At 58.3% G+C, this 19,558-nt stretch overlaps 2 protein-coding genes across 2 annotated transcripts in view; both read left to right on the forward strand.

Annotated features, from left to right (window-relative positions):
- The first annotated feature begins 656 nt into the window (after positions 1–656).
- Positions 657–4,790, forward strand: DIRAS1 (DIRAS family GTPase 1). The gene is made up of 2 exons (XM_036399568.2): positions 657–884; positions 2,948–4,790. Exon 2 carries the CDS (start codon positions 2,964–2,966, stop codon positions 3,558–3,560), a length of 597 nt encoding a protein of 198 aa, XP_036255461.1. The 5' UTR covers positions 657–884; positions 2,948–2,963; the 3' UTR covers positions 3,561–4,790.
- Positions 4,791–8,097: 3,307 nt separating this feature from the next.
- The window catches only part of GNG7 (G protein subunit gamma 7), a 42,880-nt gene continuing 31,419 nt past the window's right edge, over positions 8,098–19,558 (forward strand). Inside the window, exon 1 of the mRNA XM_036399654.2 lies at positions 8,098–8,181. The gene's annotated coding sequence lies outside the window, so the exon portion shown is untranslated. The remainder of the gene's footprint in view (positions 8,182–19,558) is intronic.

Below are 19,558 nucleotides of genomic sequence, written 5' to 3' on the forward strand. Positions count from 1 at the left end.
GGGTGGCACCATGGCCTCTGTGTCCCCAGAGCCCAGCATGGCTGCCCAGGCCACCCCCAACTGCCATGGGGGCTCACAGCACCCTGTGCCACCTGTGCCCTGCCTGGCTGGGACGTTGGTGTCCGTCTGTCCTGTCCCTGTGTCCCCTGTCACCACCTGCGACGCTCCGTCCCCATCCATGAGTCCCTTGACTGTCCCTCCTCATGTGGATTCATGTCCCCACCTGTGCAGGTGTCTGTGTGGGGTCCCTGTCCATGTGTCCTCATCCCCAAGTGTCCCTGTCCGTGTGTCCCTGTCCATGTGTCCCCATCCTGTGTCTTCTTGCCTGGCTGTCCACTCTCACCCCCATGTGTCCCCATCTCTCTCTCCATGTGTTCCCATCCATGTGTCCCTGTCCCCATCCCTGTTTGAGTCTCTTCTCCGTGTGTCCCCATCCCGTTCCTGTCTGTCCCTGTCCCTGTGTTTCCATCCCGTGCATCTCCATCGCTGCCCGTGTGCCCCCATTCTCGTGCATCCCTATCCGTCTGTCCCCATCCCTGTCCGTGTGTCCCCGTCCCGCCGCTGCCGGGTCCCGGAGCCGCTCGGGGCCGGGCCCGGGGGTCCGGGGCCCCGGGCGGGGCGGGCGCGGCGGGCGGGGCCGGCGGCGGGGCGGGATCGGCTCTGCGGCGGCCGCACCGAGCCGAGCCGAGCCGAGCCGAGCCGAGCCCGCCCAGCCGAGCCGGCCCCGCCGCACCGGCCGCAGCCCCGCCGAGCCCCGCCGAGCCCCGCCGCACCGAGCCGCGCCGGGCGGAGCGGAGCCGCCGCGCCGGGGCCGCCCCGGGCCGGGCCATGCGCTGAGGCCGCCGCGCCGCCCGCAGCCAAGGGCGGATCCCGGGCAGGACACGGTGAGGCGGCGGGCACCGCAATGCGACCGGCGCGGCGGGGGCCGGGGGAGCGCGGCCGGCGCGGGGACCGGGGGTGCTGCCGGCGAGGGCGGGGAGCGGCGCGGGGGGACCCGCGACCCTGCCCCGCCATCTGTCCGTGCCCTCCTGCTGCCGCTCCATCTCCATCCTGAGCGGGATGCTCGTCCCTCCCGCCCCTTCTCCCGCTCCTCCATCTCCATCCTGCCCCTCCATCCAGCCCCTTCTGCCTCTCCGTCTGTGTCCTGCTCTTCCCCTGCCTCTCCATCTCCATCCTGAGCGGGATGCTCGTCCCCCCCGCTCTTCCTCTGCTCCTCCGACCTCCATCCAGCCCCTTCTCCTGCCCCTTCATCCCTCCATCCTGCCCTTCCCTGCCTCTCCATCTCCACCCTGCCCTTGCCCTGCTCCCCATCCCTCCCCTGCTCCCTCACCCCTGCCCTGCCCTCCATCCTGACCCCCAGGTCCCCACCAGTGTCACCCCCAGTGCTGGGGGCCCCGATGGGAGGGTGCTGGGGGGCTCTGGGGGGTGCAGAGCCCCCCGGCAGGATCAGCCCCGGGTGGTCCCTACCCACGAGCAGAGGGGGGGCCGTGCTCCGGACCCTCGGGCACCAGGGACTGTTGGGATCGGGGTGCTGCTGGGCACAGGCCGTGGGGTCACCCCAAAGAGCCCCCCCTGTTCTGTGAGGGTCTGTCCAGCCCAGCGCCCCATGGCAGGGCTGGGAGTTCAGGGGCACTTTCGGCTGTGCCGTGGACAGGTGGGATGGACAGGTGGAACAAGTGGGATGGGACAGGTGGGACAGGCAGGTGAGACAGGTGGGATGGGACCGGTGGGACAGGGTGGGAGCACTGCCAGCCCTGGCCGGGGTTGGACGTTCCCATGCGCCAGCTCAGCCCCGGCCCCCGCTGCAGCCCCAGCCCCCGGGTGATGGTGACGCTCCCAGTGTGCTGGGATCCAAGGAGCCCACGGTGGGATGAGCTCCTTGGCTCCTCCAGCTCCCAGCCTCGCCTGGCTCTGGTGTCTGGGGACATGCCGGGGGTTTGGGGCTGCTTTGTGGGGTCCAGGCCCCCCGGTACCCTGAGACGGGGATGGGGTGGCTGTGGGAAGGGGCTGCTTCCCCCGGAGATGCTCAGGGATGCAGGAGCTGCCGTGCCCAGGGCAGACACCAGTACGGGGCTGTCTGGGGCGCTTTGCTGTCCCCCTTCCCTGAACTGGGGTGGCAGGAGTGGAGCTGACTGGGCACAGTCCTTAAGCAGTGCTCAGCCCCCTTCCCTCCCCTCCTTCCCACTCATCCTGTGGCTGGGCACCTTTGGAAACCCTGTCCCGTGGTGGGTTTAATGTCCCCAAGGCTCTGTGAGGGTCCCACACACCCTGGGGACCCTCGTGGGACAGAGCTGGTGCTGCCACCCCTGTGCTGCACTGGGGGAACCGGAGCAGGGCCCTGCACACACGACCCTTTGTGCCACCTCGTTTCACACCCCAGCACTGCCTCACTGGGGGGCACTGGGGACCTTGCCCAGTTCCAGGTGTCCCCTGTGGGTGGGCACTGAGGTTTGGCAGCATGAGGGGAGCTCAGACCCACTGCCCACCACCTGCAGCCCACGGCTGTGCCACGCTCCTTTCCTGCACTCCCCAATGCATCCCTGGGGTGGGAGCAGAGCAGAGGGATGGCACAGCGTGGGACAGGGTGGCAGGGAGTGACAGGGCGACAGGACACCAGCAGCACAACCTGTGTGTGTGAAAGGGCACCTCTGTACCTGGCCAAAGAGCCCAGCTGGGCGCTCCAGGTGCCACCATGACCCCTGCAGAGCTGGCGGGGGGGTCCCTGCCCAGCGAGCCCCCCCAGCAGCCTCGGCAGCAGCTGCGGTGCCGGTGGCCGCGCTCGGCCATATGGCCACGGCGGGCGGCCGGTAAAAATAGCCAAGGCAGCCTCACCCCGCGCCGGCCGGCAAGGGCGACCCAAGGGCAGCGAGCCCAGCTCCCAACCGGGGCTGCATCTCAGGGGGGCCGCGCCTGGAACGGGGGGTGACGCCTCCCTGTGCCCCCGCAGCGACCGCGGGGCCAAAATGCCGGAGCAGAGCAACGATTACCGCGTGGTGGTGTTCGGAGCCGGCGGCGTGGGCAAGAGCTCGCTGGTGCTGCGCTTCGTCAAGGGGACCTTCCGCGACACCTACATCCCCACCATCGAGGACACCTACCGGCAGGTGATCAGCTGCGACAAGAGCGTGTGCACGCTGCAGATCACCGACACCACCGGCAGCCACCAGTTCCCGGCCATGCAGCGCCTGTCCATCTCCAAGGGCCATGCCTTCATCCTGGTCTTCTCGGTCACCAGCAAGCAGTCGCTGGAGGAGCTGAAGCCCATCTACCAGCAGATCGTGCAGATCAAGGGCAGCGTGGAGAGCATCCCCATCATGCTGGTGGGCAACAAGTGCGACGAGACGCAGCGCGAGGTGGAGAGCAGGGAGGGGGAGGCCATGGCCAAGGAGTGGAAATGCGCCTTCATGGAGACCTCGGCCAAGATGAACTACAACGTCAAGGAGCTCTTCCAGGAGCTGCTGAACCTGGAGAAGAGGAGGAACGTCAGCCTCACCATCGACGGGAAGCGCTCCAGCAAGCAGAAGAGGACAGACAAAATCAAGGGGAAGTGCAGCATCATGTAGAGCCCCGGACTGGCCCGCGCCCCCTCCCCACTCCGGATACCCCCCCTCCCTCCTCCCCCCCACGGCTGGACGTGGCAGTGGCATCGCAGCGGGACCGTCCCCTCGTCCTCCGTGTGCCATCACTGTGACTGTGCGGGGCCGCCGGGGCCGGGGGTGAAGACGGGGCCGAGGTGAGGGACACGCGGCCACCCCCCGGGCACGGCAGGAGCGGGGACTCGCCGCCGGGACACCCGGGCCACACCCCCCGCCCTCAGCACAACCGGTGCCACCGGGCCGGCCCCCGTCGGTCCTCGCGGGAGGGAAGGACGGTGCCACGTGGGGATGGCGGTTGTCACCCTTTGGGGACAGTCCTGCGCGTCCCGGGCCCCCGTCCCCACGCCATAGTGCTCTGCTCCTGCGGGCAGAGACCCGGGGCGGGGGCAGCCCCTGCGCGGTGCCCGTGTCCCCCTGACCGGTGTCCCCCGGCCCCCCTGCCCCATCCTGGTGCCATGACCCCCTCCCCAAACCCCCAGCCCTGTCCAGGTGCCACGGCCCCCCCAGCCCCGTCTGCCACCGCAGCCCCCCGAGCCCCCAGCCCGGCACCGTGGTCCCCTTGCCCCCCAGGCCCATCGTGGTGCCCCATGCCCCCCCCGCCCCCCAGCCCCACCCCGGCGCCGCGGGCCCCCCGTGCTCCCCCCCAGCCCCGAGCCGGTGCCGCAGCCGGAGCCGCCAGCCCAAGCACAAAGCATCGGGTCCGCGGGAGGTCCTGACCCAGCACAATCCTGGTGAGCTCCGGCGGGAGACCCCCGGCCCCACAGCCGGCCGGGCCCCCCGCGCCCCCCGCTGCCCCCTCCCCACCGATGCCGCAAGGATCGGTGCCCTCCCGTCCTCAGAGTCCCCCCGCGGGTGACCCGGCCCCGCACCCCCGGGACCCCCGGGACCCCAGGGACCCTCGGCACCCTCCAGCTCTGGCGCAGCCCTGCTTGTTCCCCCCTGGCCGGAGCGGGGTCCCCGCGCTGTCACCAGCCCCTCGTCCCCTCGAGGTTTGTCCCCTCGCTCCGGCCCCGCTCCTCCCCCCGCCGCCCCACCGGGGTGTCCCCGAGGGGGTGTCCCCGGGCAGGCCGAGCCCCCCCCAGCTCCCCGCACCCCCCCCGGCTTTTTACACGAGGATCCGAGCGCCCAGGGGACAAGGTGACGATGTAGCCTTTATTCTAGAAATAGTCTTCCTTCAATAAAGAGACGAGAAACGCTCCCGGGTCCCCCGGAGCCGCCCCCGGCCGGGGCGGGAGGACACGGGGGGGTCACGGGAAGGGGGGCAAGGTGAGTGTGACGGTGAGTGTGATGTGTGTGCACACCTTGGGGACAGCCACGGCTCCGTGGGACGGCCACAGACACGCGTGTGCAGGTGTGAGGCGCGTGTGGTGTGTGTGTAGGGCCGTGGGCGTGTGTGACATATGTGACATGTGTGTGTGTGGGGCACAAATGTGACGTGTGTGCACAGCTCTGTGTGTGTGACACGAATGTGATGTGTGTGACACAAATGGGACAGTCAGCACAGGTGTGTGTGTGTGTGACACAACTGTGACATGTACCCAGGTGTGTGTGTGTGCATGTGACACAAATATGATAGTGGGCACACCTCTGTGTATGTGACACAAATGTGATAGTGGGCACACCTCTGTGTGTGACACAAATGTGATAGTGGGCACAGGTGTGTGTGACACAAATGTGATGTGTGCACAGGTGTGTGTGTGTGTGTGACACGAATGTGACAGTGGGCACACCTGTGTGTGTGACACAAATGTGATGTATGCACGGGTGTGTGTATGACACGAATGTGACGGAGGGCACAGGTGTGTGTGTGGCACAACTGTGACAGTGGCACACCTCTGTGTGTGTGACACGAATGTGACACGTGTTCCGTGCGTGTGACACGCGCGTGCCCTGTGCCCTGCTCGTGCCGCGCGTGCCCGCCCGTGACGTGGGTGCGACACGCGTGTGACACGTGTGACGCGCGCGCGTGCCCGCGTGTCGCTGTCCCCGCCCGTGCCCGCGGCGGGGGGGGGGAGGGGGCGGGAGCGCGGCGCGTGCGTCATCACGCCCGTTGCCATGGAAACCAGCGCTGCTCCCCGGGCGCGGGAGCCGCGTGGGCTCCGGGAGCGGGAACGGGGAGGGGGGAACGGGGGGGAACGGGGGGGAACGGGGCTGCTGCGGGCACCGGGGGACTGGGCAAGGGCACGGATCCGTGGGGATGGGCACGGATCCGTGGGGATAGCACGGATCTGTGGGGATGGGCACGGATCCATGAGGACGGCACTGATCCATGGGGATGACACTGATCCATGGGGATGGGCATGGATCTGTGGGGATGGTGGTGGATCCATAGGGATGGTCATGGATCCATAGAGATGGATGATCATGGATCCATAGGGATGGATAGCGATGGATCCATAGGGATGGTTGTAGATCCACGTGGATGGTTATGGATCCATGGGGATGGTGATGGATCCATAGGGATGGTCGTGGATCAGTAGGGATGATGATGGATCCATAGGGATTGTGATGGATCCATAGGGATCGTTGTGGATCCATGCAGGTGGTTATGGATCCATAGGGATGGTTGTAGATCCATAGGGATGGTGATGGATCCATAGGGATGGCCGTGGATCAGTAGGGATGGTCGTGGATCCATGTGGATGGTGATGGATTTGTGGGAATAGCCACAGCTCTGTGGGATGGTCACAGACCCTTGGGTTGCTCTGGGCTCCGTGGGGACAGTGCCAGCTCCTCAGGGATGTCACAGCTCCCTGGCATTGCCCATGGCCCCTGCTCCTGTCCCCATGTCCCTTCTGTGGCCTGGAGGGATCCAGAGCTCTCTGTGGGTGCCAGGACAGGACAGTGGGACAGGCACACGTGGGCATGGGGACACGTGGTGCCAGTCCCCACCTGCTGGGATCCCCAGGACTCTCAGGTATTTGGGGTGGCACCATCACACCAAAACTCAGAGCACTTCCAGCGGCTCCACAACGCCTTGGGGGCAGAAAATTTCCTCTTACCCCCTTTCCCGGCTCTCCCCCTCTCCACCTCTGCCCCCTCTGTCCCCTCCCACTTCCCCCCACCTAATGGGGACCTGTGCCCGCCGTGGCAGGGGACGCTCCGGTCCCGGTCCTGCTGCAGCCCCGGGTGTCCCTCGGGATGCTGCCAGGGAAGCGCTGGGTCCCTGCAGCCCCCCCAAACCCCATCCTGATCCCCCAAAAATCAGCGCAGCACCGGGAGGGAGGATCCTCTCCGGGCGCCCGGAGCCTCCCCCGAGTCCAGGCGTTAAACAAAGCAGCTCCCGAGCGTTAATTAACGGGATGAGCCCCGGGATGAGCCGCGGTGCAGCCCGGTTCCCGCCCGCGGCCATCAATTTCACAAATACAGATTTTGGGACCCAAACCAGCTCCTGGCATCGTGTCTCGCACTGGAATATTGTCCCTTGTGTCCCCCACCGGGGGGACACCGCGGCCCCGGCACTCGGGAGTGCTCATCTGCAGGGAAAGCTGATTAGGGCTCGGCGGGCCGGGACATACGGGAGCAAACTGGATTAGGGGGAAAATCAGCCTTCTTCCCACTAACAGGATTATGGAGTTTTCAGCCCGATTCCAGCGCAGCCGCCGAGGTGGGGACAGCCCGGGCTCGGCATTTCCCCACCTCAATTCCTGCTGGGATCGCAGCTGCAACTGGTGCGTACTGGTGCGGCCGTGCCGCGGGCCAGCGCAGACTGGGATGCGCTGGGAAGCGCTGGGGACGTGGCTGTGTCCCCCCACGGTGACTCCCGAGGGAACTCCGGGACCAGGCACCACCGGGACCCGCTGGCCGCGCTCGTCCGGTGCCTGTGGCAGCCCGGGGGGGAATCAAAGCCTCGATTCAGGGCGTGATTTCTGCTCCCCCCGCGCCACCAGCGTGACTCCTGCCCGCCGCTGATTCATCCCCACGGATTTTCCCCTCCGTCCCCGGGGGCAGCAGCTCCCCAAGGTGGGAGCAGAGCGAGGCCGCGACCCCCGGTACGCAGGGCTGGGCAGAGCGCGGCAGTGCCCGGGGACGGTCTGGGGGATTTGGGGACCCCAAGCCTCGCAGCGGGGTCACAGACGGGTCCGGTCCGGCTGCACCGAGGGCTGTGGAGGAGCACAGACCGGGGGATCCCGGGGAGACCTTGGGGGCACCGGGGGCGCCACGCACCGGGGGATGCCCGGGGGTCCCGGGGTGTCCCCTCCCGGTGCTTCGCGCCCCGGCCGCCACGTGCCCCCTCCCACCTTATTAATATTAATGAGATACTTATGTAGACACGCCCCATTTCCAGTTCAGCGCGCTGATTGGCCCCTCCTCCCGCCGCTCCTCCGCCGGCCCCGCCCCCTCCCCGGCCTCCCTCCGCGCCGCCGCCGCCGCAACCGAACTTGGCGGCCGCTCCAAGCCCCGCCTCCCGGCCGGCCCTCCCCCCGCGCGCCGCGCTCCTCGGACTTCCATTGGCTGGCGGTGCTGTCCGTCAGGCGCGCGGGGCGGGGCCGGCACCGCCCGCGGGCCAGCAGGGTGCGTTGCGCCGCGCGGTGTCTGAGGCGGCGGCTCCGCTCCGCGCCCGCCGCGCCCGCTCCCGCCGGTACCGGTGAGGAGCCGCCGGGAACGGGGCGGGACGGCCGGGGACAGCGGGGGGGAACGCCCGGCTGCCCCAGGCCGCGGCTTGGCGGAGCTCCCGCCTCGGCGCGGCCCTGCCCGGGGCCCCTCTCCGCCCGGGGGGGGCGGCGGGGCTGGGCCGGGGAGGCTCCGGGGGGCTCCGGGGGTCTGGGCGGGGAAAGGCGGGCGGCCGGCCCGGGGAGGGCGGGGGAGGCTCTGGGCAGGCTGTGGGGTGTCGGGGCCCGGGCAGGGCTGGACGGGAGCTCAGGGCGGGCTGGGGGTGTGGGGGACCCTGGGGAGGTGGAGGGGCCCTGGGGATGGGGAGGGGGCTCCGGGTACCAGGGGGCTCGGGGGGAGCGGGGTGGGACGAGAGATCCCCGGGCAAGGCCGGGGGGAGGCTGGGGGGGGATTTGGGGGTCCTGGGGGGCTTTGGGGGTCCTGGAGCCTGGCACAGGGCGGGGGGGGGGGTTGGCATGAGAGGCGCGGAGGGACCCCCAGAGGGTCCCCATGGGGGTCACAGCACTGGGTGGGATTTTGGCACCAGGCTCAGGGCGAGGAGATGACGTGGGGGTGTTTGGGGGGCGCCCAGACGGGCCGTGGTGGATTTTTGGGAGATCTCCAGGGTTTTGGATGAAGGAATTGTGGGGATGGTGAGGGGCATCTTTGGGTGGGTGAGGTGCCAAGGGACAGTGGGAATCGATGAGGGGCATGGCTCAGCGCCAGCTGCTTGGGAAGTTGGGTGACTTCATGGTGAACCAGCCGAAGGTTTTGGGGTGAAAAAGGAGGTTGGGGAGCTCGGCAGAAATATCCACCATCGCATCATTTACTTGTTTGTTTCCCGCCGGCGAGTTGAGGGTGGGTTGGAGTGGCGAGGAGCGCAGGACAGCGGTGGCATCCCGCCCGATCCGGGCAGGATTCGGGAATTGTGTGGGTTACATAAAGGAGGGGTGGCTGCAGGATCTGGGTTTTGTGTTATTGAGGTGTAGAGGAGGTAAGTGGGTGCCGCAGACAAAGGGAGAGAGAGAGAGAGAGAGAGAGAGAGAGAGAGAGAGAGAAATCTGTCTCCTGCTCCTCACTTCCAGTTGGAGGTGTGGAATGGGAAGCCGGGCGTCCTTTAGGAGTTGGGGAAGTGCAGGGAAGCAGCGATTGGAGCTGTGGGTACAAATCTGAGCTTTGCCTCCGTCCTGTGGCCATCAGGTGTGGCCTTAAACCAACGCCAAACGGGCTGGGCTGGAGCTGTGTCTGCTCTGAGACACCTCTGCTGCTGCTTGGAGGAAGTTTTTGTGGCTAAATAGGGGTTTTTTTTGGGGGGAAGGGGGAAAACTGGCACTCTCCAGCTCTGTGAGCTTCTTGTGGCGCTGCCCTGGATGTGTCCAATGGGGAAATGTGGTGTGTGACAGACCCCAGGAGTCAGCAGCTCAGTGTTAATCCTGCCAAACTCGAGGCCTTTTAGGCGATTGCTGGGTTTTCTTCAGCTTCTCAGGGCTGGGCTCAGGCCTCCATCCCCGGGAGGTTCCACAGGTCTTGGTCTCCCTGCCATGTGGGATATCCACAGGCAGCTGAGCAGATCCTCCAGGCTTCAGCTCCCAGCTCAGCTCCGTGACCATAAAACAAATTCATGGCGATTTGTGACTCTGTAGCCACCATTTATCCCCTTCTTTTGAGGGGGGAAAAATGGGAAAAATACCCCCAAAAACCAAAAACACTCCAGAAAACAAATTCATGGGAATTTGTGATTCTGTAGCCACCATTTATCCCCTTCTTTTGAGGGTGGAAAAATGGGAAAAATACCCCTAAAAACCAAAAACACCCCAGAAAACAAATTCATGGGAATTTGTGATTCTGTAGCCACCATTTATCCCCTTTTTTCAGGGGGAAAAAAACCCCAAAAACTCCCCATAAAACAAATTCATGGGAATTTGTGACTCTGTAGCCACCATTTATCCTGTTCTTTTGAGGGGGAAAAATGGGAAAAATACCCCCAAAACCACCCCATAAAACAAATTCATGGGAATTTATGATTCTGTAGCCACCATTTATCCCATTCTTTTGAGGGGGAAAATGGGAAAAATACCCCCAAAATCACCCCATAAAACAAATTTATTGGAATTTATGATTCAGTAGCCACCATTTATCCCCTTCTTTTGAGGGGGAAAAATGGGAAAAATACCCCCAAAACCACCCCAGAAAACAAATTCATGGGAATTTATGATTCTGTAGCTACCATTTATCCCGTTCTTTTGGGGGGGAGGAAAAAATGGGAAAAACACCCCCCAAAAAAGCTGGATCAATAGGGTTAAAGGGAGCCGATTGTCCCAGAGGTTCCCTCCTGCCATCTGTGGCTGTGACACGAATGGAAAAATGGAAATGGCTCTTTTGTGTGGCTGCTGGGGGCGCTGCCATGCCTGACACGGCTTTGGTGCCCATCCCCGTTTTCCTGCTGCTCCCATCTCATCCCTGGCTGTGTTTAGAAAGCCCCGGAGGGAATGGATGCACCCGGAGCTGGGGGTGGAGTGGCAGCAGAGCAGGGAGCTGTGTGACAAGGGACACGGAGCTCTGTCCCCGCTCATGCCCTGCCCCGGCTCTCATCAGCCCCTGGAGCTCGTTAGCCTAACGAGGAACCCCGGTTCTCATCCCTGCCCCTGGCTCCAGAGGAACCGGACACTCTGCCCCTTGGAAAAAGCTGATTTTGGTGGCACTTTCCTGAATTTGGTGGCAGTTTCCTGATTTGATTTGGTGGCAGTTTCCTGGGTTTTGTGGCAGTTTCCTCACTGGGAATTGTGACTGTCCCTGTCCCATTAGAGCTGGACATTCTGTCCCTTGGAAAAAGCTGATTTTGATGGCAGTTTCCTGATTTTGATGGCACTTTCCTGATTTTTGTGGCAGTTTCCTGATTTGGTGGCAGTTTCCTCACTGGGAATCATGACTGTCCCTGTCCCATTAGAGCTGGACAGTCTGCTCCTTGGAAAAACCTGATTTTGGTGGCACTTTCCTGATTTGATTTGGTGGCAGTTTCCTGGTTTTTGTGGCAGTTTCCTCACTGGGAATCGTTGACTGTCCCTGTCCCATTAGAGCTGGACACTCTGCCACTTGGAAAAAGCTGATTTTGGTGGCAGTTTCCTGATTTTGATGGCACTTTCCTGATTTTTGTGGCAGTTTCCTGATTTGGTAGCAGATCCCTGATTTGATTTGGTGGCAGTTTCCTGATTTAATGGCTGGTAGGGGATCGCGACTGTCCCTGCCCCATTAGAGCTGGACACTGTCCCTTACAAAAAGCTGATTTTGGTGGCAATTTCCTGATTTTTATGGCAGTTTCCTTACTGGGAATTGTGACTGTCCCTGTCCCATTAGAGCTGGACATTCTGTCCCTTGGAAAAAGCTGATTTTGGTGGCAGTTTCCTGAATTTGGTGGCAGTTTCCTGATTTGGTGGCAGTTTCCTCACTGGGAATTGTGGCTGTCCCTGTCCCATTAGAGCTGGATAGTCTGCTCCTTGGAAAAAGCTGATTTTGGTGGCACTTTCCTGAATTTGATGGCAGTTTCCTGATTTGATTTGGTGGCACTTTCCTGATTTGATTTGGTGGCAGTTTCCTGATTTTGGTGGCAGTTTCCTGATTTTGGTGGCAGTTTCCTCACTGGGAATTGTGACTGTCCCTGTCCCATTAGAGCTGGACACTCTGCCACTTGGAAAAAGCTGATTTTGGTGGCACTTTCCTGATTTTTGTGGCAGTTTCCTGATTTGGTAGCAGATCCCTGATTTGATTTGGTGGCAGTTTCCTGATTTAATGGCTGGTAGGGGATCGCGACTGTCCCTGCCCCATTAGAGCTGGACACTGTCCCTTACAAAAAGCTGATTTTGGTGGCAATTTCCTGATTTTTATGGCAGTTTCCTTACTGGGAATTGTGACTGTCCCTGTCCCATTAGAGCTGGACAGTCTGCTCCTTGGAAAAAGCTGATTTTGGTGGCACTTTCCTGATTTTTGTGGCAGTTTCCTGATTTTGGTGGCAGTTTCCTCACTGGGAATTGTGGCTGTCCCTGTCCCATTAGAGCTGGACACTCTGCCACTTGGAAAAAGCTGATTTTGGTGGCACTTTCCTGATTTGATTTGGTGGCAGTTTCCTGATGTGATTTGGTGGCACTTTCCCGATTTGGTGGCACTTTCCTGATTTGATTTGGTGGCACTTTCCCGATTTGGTGGCACTTTCCTGATTTGGTGGCACTTTCCTGATGTGATTCGGTGGCACTTTCCTGATTTGGTGGCACTTTCCCGATTTGGTGGCACTTTCCTGATTTTGGTGGCACTTTCCCGATTTGGTGGCACTCTCCTGATGTGATTTGGTGGCACTTTCCCGATTTGGTGGCACTTTCCTGATGTGATTTGGTGGCACTTTCCTGATGTGATTTGGTGGCACTTTCCCGATTTGGTGGCACTTTCCCGATTTGGTGGCACTCTCCTCCCTGGTGGGGACCGTGGCTGTCCCTGCCCCGTTAGGAGCCAGGGCTGGACGAGCTCCAGCTCCGCGTTCGTCACCCTGGGACCTCTCTGCCTCCTGGAGGCTCCAGGTGCTCACCTGTCCAGTGGTGGGAGAAGCTGGTTGGGCACCCTGGGGAGGAGCTGCCACTTCAAAAATTCATTTTCTTGCCTTTTCAGCCCTAAAACTGAGCTCAGGGTGGGAATAGGGAGGGGTTTGGTTGGATTTGTAACCTCCAGGGCAGCTCTGGAAGAGTTTCCAGAGGCTGTGGGGAGCAGCAGAGGTGGCAGAGGGCTGGGAAAAAGGGGGTGACCCAAAAACCTGGAAAAGCAGGAGGGAATTTCGTGACTGTTTGGGGATTTTTTTGTGCTTGGAAAAAGAGAATGAGAGGGGGAAAAAAAAGGGATTTATGGAGTGTGCTGTCTGTGCTGGTGTGAGATTAGTGAGGGGCCTGCTTGAGGTTGTAGATCCAGTGGTGCTTTCCTCATTTTTGTGAGAAATCAGAGGAGCTGAGGTCACCAGAAATCCTGGAATGGTTTGGGTTGGAGGGACCTTGGCAGGGACATCTTCCACTGCCCCAGGCTGCTCCGAGCCCCAGAATTCCAACCTGGCCTCGATGTAAAGACCTCATGGTGGAGCTTTGAGGTGGAAACCTCTGATTGTTCCAAAATCCTGGAATTCCTGACGTGGTGAAAACCTCTGATTCCAAAATCCTGGAATTCCTGCAGTGGTGGAAAACTCTGATTCCAAAACCCTGGAATTCTTGAAGTGGTGGAAACCTCTGATTCCAATATCCTGGAATTCCTGCAGTGGTGGAAACCTCGAATTCCAAAATCCTGGAATTCCTGCAGTGGTGGAAACCTTGAATTCCAATATCCTGGAATTCCTGAAGTGGTGGAAAACTCGGATTCCAAAATCCTGGAATTCCTGCAGTGGTTCAGCCCCTGTGTAGAGCTGGATTTTGGATTTCCCATCCCTGAGCTCTCTGCTCAGGGTGTCTCTGTCCTCCTCACCTGTTGCCAGGTGATTTTTTTTTTTTTGCTTTATCTCCTCTGATTTTTCCACAAACTGGGAAGGGAACAGAACTAAACCCAATAAATCCAATTCCCTGCCTGCCCATTGTCACATTCAGGAAAAAAAAAAAAAAGAAAATAAAGAAAACAAAGCTGGGAGAGAGAGAGAGAGAGCTTTGTCTTAAATATTAATTAGTCTGAGATTTACCCACTTAATTTGTACTTGACAATTAATTGCTGGGATTCAGAGAACTGGCAGAGCCCAGGCCTTGCCTTTGGTCCCCCCTGTTATCATCTGCTGCTGTTTGCTGGTGCCAAAAAAGGCCTGGATGAGAAGCCAGGGGACAAAGGAGCCGTTGTGCCCCAAACCTCGGTGACATTTGGAGTTTCTGAAAGTGAAACTCGCCCGAGTTTCAATCTTCCCCCCCAAAAATCGCTTCTGAAATGTTGTGTCTTGCACAATCCTGGTCCAAAATATCTTTTTCCTCTTTCAAAATACCTGAGCAGCCACTGATTAATTAAAAAAACCACAAAACCCCAACCAGAAGGGGTCAGGGGGATAAATGAATGTGTTGAATTTGGTGAATTCTCGCTCAGAGGGAGGGTTCATCTTTGTTTTAAGCTGGATTTTTCCTGGAAATTTTTGCTCTGGATTCAGCTGATGGTTCCCATTGCAGCAGGGTTGGAATCCCCCAGCAGTTCAGGGTTAGGTTTTTGTGGAATGGGTGGGTAGGGATTGGCTGTGACGTTAAGGGCAAAAAAAAAAAAGAAATTAAAAAAAAAAAGGAAATTCAGGCACGCTGTTAACGCCGAGACACAAAACAGGAAATTTAGTTAAGGGTTGTGCTTTTTCATCATTTATCCTGTGTTTTTCCCCCTCCTGACAGACAAGAAGGAGTTTTAAAGTACTTCAGCCTGGGTTGGGTCTGTACAGCTGAAAACATTCCCGAATTTCCACTTAAAAACGGATTTTTGCTGACTTTTCAGAAGCTGCAAAAGCCAGGAAACCTCAGCAGCTCCTGCTTTATTTTCATATTGGAGAAAACAGAGTTGTTTGGAAAAATAATCTCGCTCCTAATGGGAATGGAGGAGCAGGAAAACAGGCCCTGATTCCAGAGGGAAGGAAATTCCCCCTCTGGGCACCTGCAGCTCCCTCTCAGGTGCCAGCAGGGCGGTGACAACCAGGGATGGACACTCTGCTAACACCCCCCAAAAAAGCTTCTTTGTTTTATTCCCAACTTGTCCCCTCTGGAAATACAAAAGAAATCTATTTTTAAATCTATAGAATAGTTTGGAAAAGTTGGGTTTTTTTTTTTGTTTTTCAGCCCTGGAGGCATTTTGTCCGTTTCTGCCTCATCTGCTGTTAGAAAAACACCCAAGATTTAAACATTTCTGGGGTGGTTTAACCCCTCCAAAACTCCCCCTGAGCTGGGGAGCTGCAGAGGGAGGATTTCTCTGGATGTGCTGCAGGAGCTGCTTTTGGGAGGTTTTTTGTGGGGTTTTTTTTTTTTTTGCTCATTTCCTCCACTCTGAGTTATTTCTCTTTTTTTTCTTGCTGGCAAGGGCTCGGTGTTTATGCTCCATAAATCCTGACGTGGCCTGGCTGCTCCTCCGAGCGCTTGTGCTGCAATTCCCAACCAAAGATTGGGAATCTCATCAAACTTTTCTATCAGGGAGAGGAGCAAGGCCTGAGGGACTCTTTATTTCCTATTTTTTTATTTAAATCAAGCCCTTTTGGTGAGGCTGAGAGCTGCTGGTTGTGTTTCCATCCCGGGAATTGTGTCCCTGGCTGGGGTCTCAGCATTGTGGGTGGTTCAGGATCCAGGTGGGTGAGCAGGGAGCTCCAGGTGCTGCATTTCCAGGATCTCCCAGCATTTCCAAGGAGATCCTTACTCCTAGGTGAAGATTGGAAATAATTTTTCCTGTGCTCCATGAGTTCTGTGGGAGAATCCACGGAATTCTGCAAGTGTCAGGCAGATTTAATTGCACCAATCCCAATTAAACCTTGGCATTCCCATTGTTTGGGGTATGGAATCCTGATCCATTGGCTTTTTTAGGATCATCTGGCTTCTTCCAGTGCTTTTCCTTCCAGTTTAAATCCAGTTCTGCTTTCCCTCCAAATGCCAGGTGTTCCCTGGAGTTGTCCCAGGCCAGGTTGGGAACAGGAGAAGGTGTCCCTGCCATGGTGGCACTGGGATTTATTGGCATTTCCAACCCAAACCATTCCATGATTTTCCAGACCAGGGCTGTGTGTGGAGCTGTGCAGCCACGCTGGGGTTTTTTTTTTTTTTGGGAAACAAATCCACGATCCAGGCATTCCCAGCAGACATTCTGGCACAGGCAGCAGTGTGATCACAGATACGTCTTCATCTCTCCCAAGTTTATCCTGTTTCACTGAGCTGAGCTGGCTCCTGGTGCTCCAGCATCCCTGAGCTGAGCATTCCCTGCTCCTCTGAGTGAATTCCTCTCTCCTGGAAAAAAGGAGCTGGGAAGGGGCTGGAGAATCCCTGAGGGAAATGGGAAGGGGCTGGAGAATCCCTGAGGGAAATGGGAAGGGGATGGAGAATTCCTGAGGGAGCTGGGAAGGGGATGGAGAATTCCTGAGGGAGATGGGAAAGGGCTGGAGAATTCCTGAGGAGATGGGAAGGGGAAGGAGAATTCCTGAGGGAAATGGGAAAGGGCTGGAGAATCCCTGAGGAGATGGGAAGGGGAAGGAGAATTCCTGAGGGAAATGGGAAGGTGATGGAGAATCCCTGAGGGAAATGGGAAAGGGCTGGAGAATTCCTGAGGAGATGGGAAGGGGATGGAGAATTCCTGAGGAGATGGGAAAGGGATGGAGAATCCCTGAGGAGATGGGAAGGGGCTGGAGAATTCCTGAGGAGATGGGAAGGGGCTGGAGAATTCCTGAGGGAAATGGGAAAGGGATGGAGAATTCCTGAGGAGATGGGAAGAGGCTGGAGAATTTCTGAGGAGATGGGAAGGGGCTCAGCCTGGAGCAAAGCAGGACCAGGGGGACATTCCCAATGTCCACAAGTCCCCAAAAGGAGGGGACAGCCAGGAGGGTCCCAGGGGACACCAGGACAGGAGGGAGCAGCCCCAGGGTGGGACAGCAGCAGGAATTCCCTCATGGAAATGGTGACCAGGCCTTGGAACTGCCCAGGGAGGCTTGGGGTCACCAATCCCTGGAGGTGTCCCAGGTGTCCCTGGAGGTGTCCCAGGTGTCCCTGGAGGTGGCACTCGGAGCTCTGGGCTGGTGACAAGGTGTGCATGGGGTACAGTGATGATCCCAGAGCTTTTTCCCAGTGAAATTCTTCCTTTGGATCCCAGTTTGGGGACTCCACAGCCCATCCCATGCTGTCAGTGCTGCAAACACAGATCTGGGAAAGGCAGCAAAATCCCAGCATTTTGGGGGATTTGCAATTCAAATTCCTTTCCCAGCACTCCCAGAGCTTTAATCCTGACCTGTGCCAAGCAGCACCTGCCCTTGCTAGGGCTGGCATTGCCCACAGCATTTCTGCCAGAGCTGAAATCCAGAATTCCACCTGCATGGAATTGGCTCTGGGATGGCTCTGGGTGGCTGCCAGGGATTAATCACAGGGCAGCACCAACAACTCTGGGCCAGCAGCTCCAGGGGAGCAATTCTGTCCCTGCAGCCCTGGGGACACAAGGAAGGGCTGGCCCAGGGAATTCGTCCTGGTGGCTGAGCTGGGGATGGATTTTTGGGAATTGATCCTGGTGGTGTTGGGTGCAGTGGCTGAGCTGGGAAGGGATTTTTGGGAATTGCAGAGGGGTGGAGACCAAGGGCTGGCTCCAGGGAATTTATCCTGGTGGCTGAGCTGGGGATGGATTTTTGGGAATTAATCCTGGTGGTGTTGGGTGCAGTGGCTGAGCTGGGAAGGGATTTTTGGGAATTGCAGAGGGGTGGAGACCAAGGGCTGGCTCAGGGAATTCGTCCTGGTGGCTGAGCTGGGGATGGACTTTTGGGAATTGATCCTGATGGTGTTGGGGGGGCATAGTGGCTGAGCTGGGAAGGGATTTTTGGGAATTGCAGAGGGATGGAAAACAAGGGCTAGCTCCAGGGAATTCATCCTGGTGGTGTTGGGTGCAGTGGCTGTGCTGGGAATGGATTTTTGGGAATTTACCCTGGTGGTTGAGCTGGGAAGGGATTTTTGGGAATTGCAGAGGGGTAGAGGACAAGGAAGGGCTGGCTCCAGGGAATTCATCCTGCTGGCTGAGCTGGGGATGGATTTTTGGGAATTTATCCTGGTGGTGTTGGGAGGGCACAGTGGCTGAACTGGGAATGGATTTTTGGGAATTTTTCCTGGTGGTTGAGCTGGGAATGGATTTTTGGAATTTTTCCTGGTGTTGTTGGGTGCAGTGGCTGAACTGGGAAGGGATTTTTGGGAATTTACCCTGGTGGTTGAGCTGGGAATGGATTTTTGTGAATTTATCCTGGTGGCTGAGCTGGAATGGATTTTTGGGAATTTTTCCTGGTGTTGCTGGGTGCAGTGGCTGAACTGGGAATGGATTTTTGGGAATTTATCCTGGTGGTGTTGGGTGCAGTGGCTGAACTGGGAATGGATTTTTGGGAATTTATCCTGGTGGTTGAGCTGGGAATGGATTTTTGTGAATTTATCCTGGTGGCTGAGCTGGAATGGATTTTTGGGAATTTTTCCTGGTGGTTGAGCTGGGAATGGACTTTTGGAATTTTTCCTGGTGTTGCTGGGTGCAGTGGCTGAACTGGGAAGGGATTTTTGGGAATTGCAGAGGGGGGAGTGGGGCTGCCACGATTCCCACACCTGGGAGTGCCAGGATGGGCTGGGATGAGGCACCCAGAGCGGGTCAGCCCCTGATCCCAGCTCTCCTCCCTCTCCCTCTCTCTCTCTCTCTCTCTGATTGCTAATTAGCTCGTTAACATTCCCTGCCTCATTATCCCACCCTCAGCCTTTCTTCCCAACAATCTGAGCCTTTCCAGAGGCTCCAGACTCTCACACTGGATTGAGCAGCTCCTGGTTGTGGTGCAAACCCAAATTCCACCCCCCACATCCATCATTTTTGGGGATACCCATGAAACCAGCTCAGAGTTCCATCCCATTTTGCTGGTTTTTGATTTATGGCAGTTCCTGGGGACAATTCCCATTCCTGCTTTGCCAGGACAGAGGGAATCAGCGTTTCCCTGCCTGCTGGTGAGGAATATCTTTGTGGCAGCCCAATTTAAGACTATTTTCCCCATTCCAACAGGGACTTTAATTCCATTTTAACACTCCCAGCCACTCCACCAGCTCATTAATGCTCTTTGCTGCGGAGAGTTTTGCCCTGTGGCAAAACTTTTAAAAATTCTGTGATTTTTTTTTTTCCCCCCCCCAATTTTTTTTTTTTTTCTGTTAAGGTGTGAAAAACGCTGTTCTGGTGTTCTCTGGAAATAGTTCTCACCTTTGGAATAATACTGGAGAGAGGCAGAGCTGCTGAAAATAGCAGCAGCTGCCATAGGCCAGGATGGAGTTGTGTTGTCAGTCATGGGAACAGAAATCCAATTCCACCTGCAGATGAGCATTCCTGAAATAGAAGAGGGGTTGTCAACCACCAGAGGAGATGCATTGTGTGCATCCCTGGTGAGGGGAGAAAAAAAAAAATCAATCAGATCCACGTTTCCCAGCGGTTTGGAAAACTTGGGAGAGTCCCAAGCTGCTTTTGGGGAGAGGTGGTTTGGCTAAAATTTGGTGCTTTGGAGGTAAATTTTGGGCAAAACTGGCTGGGATTGCAGAGAGATTCTCAGAGGGAGGGTGGGGATGGCTCCAGGCTCAGGAAAAGCTCTCAGGGGAGGTCGGTGCAGGGGCAGGAAGTTTTTATGGGAGGCTGAACAAAGCTGGGTAGGAAATGGATTC

Source organism: Molothrus ater, chromosome 26, assembly GCF_012460135.2.
Source record: "Molothrus ater isolate BHLD 08-10-18 breed brown headed cowbird chromosome 26, BPBGC_Mater_1.1, whole genome shotgun sequence".
Classification (NCBI taxonomy): domain Eukaryota; kingdom Metazoa; phylum Chordata; class Aves; order Passeriformes; family Icteridae; genus Molothrus; species Molothrus ater.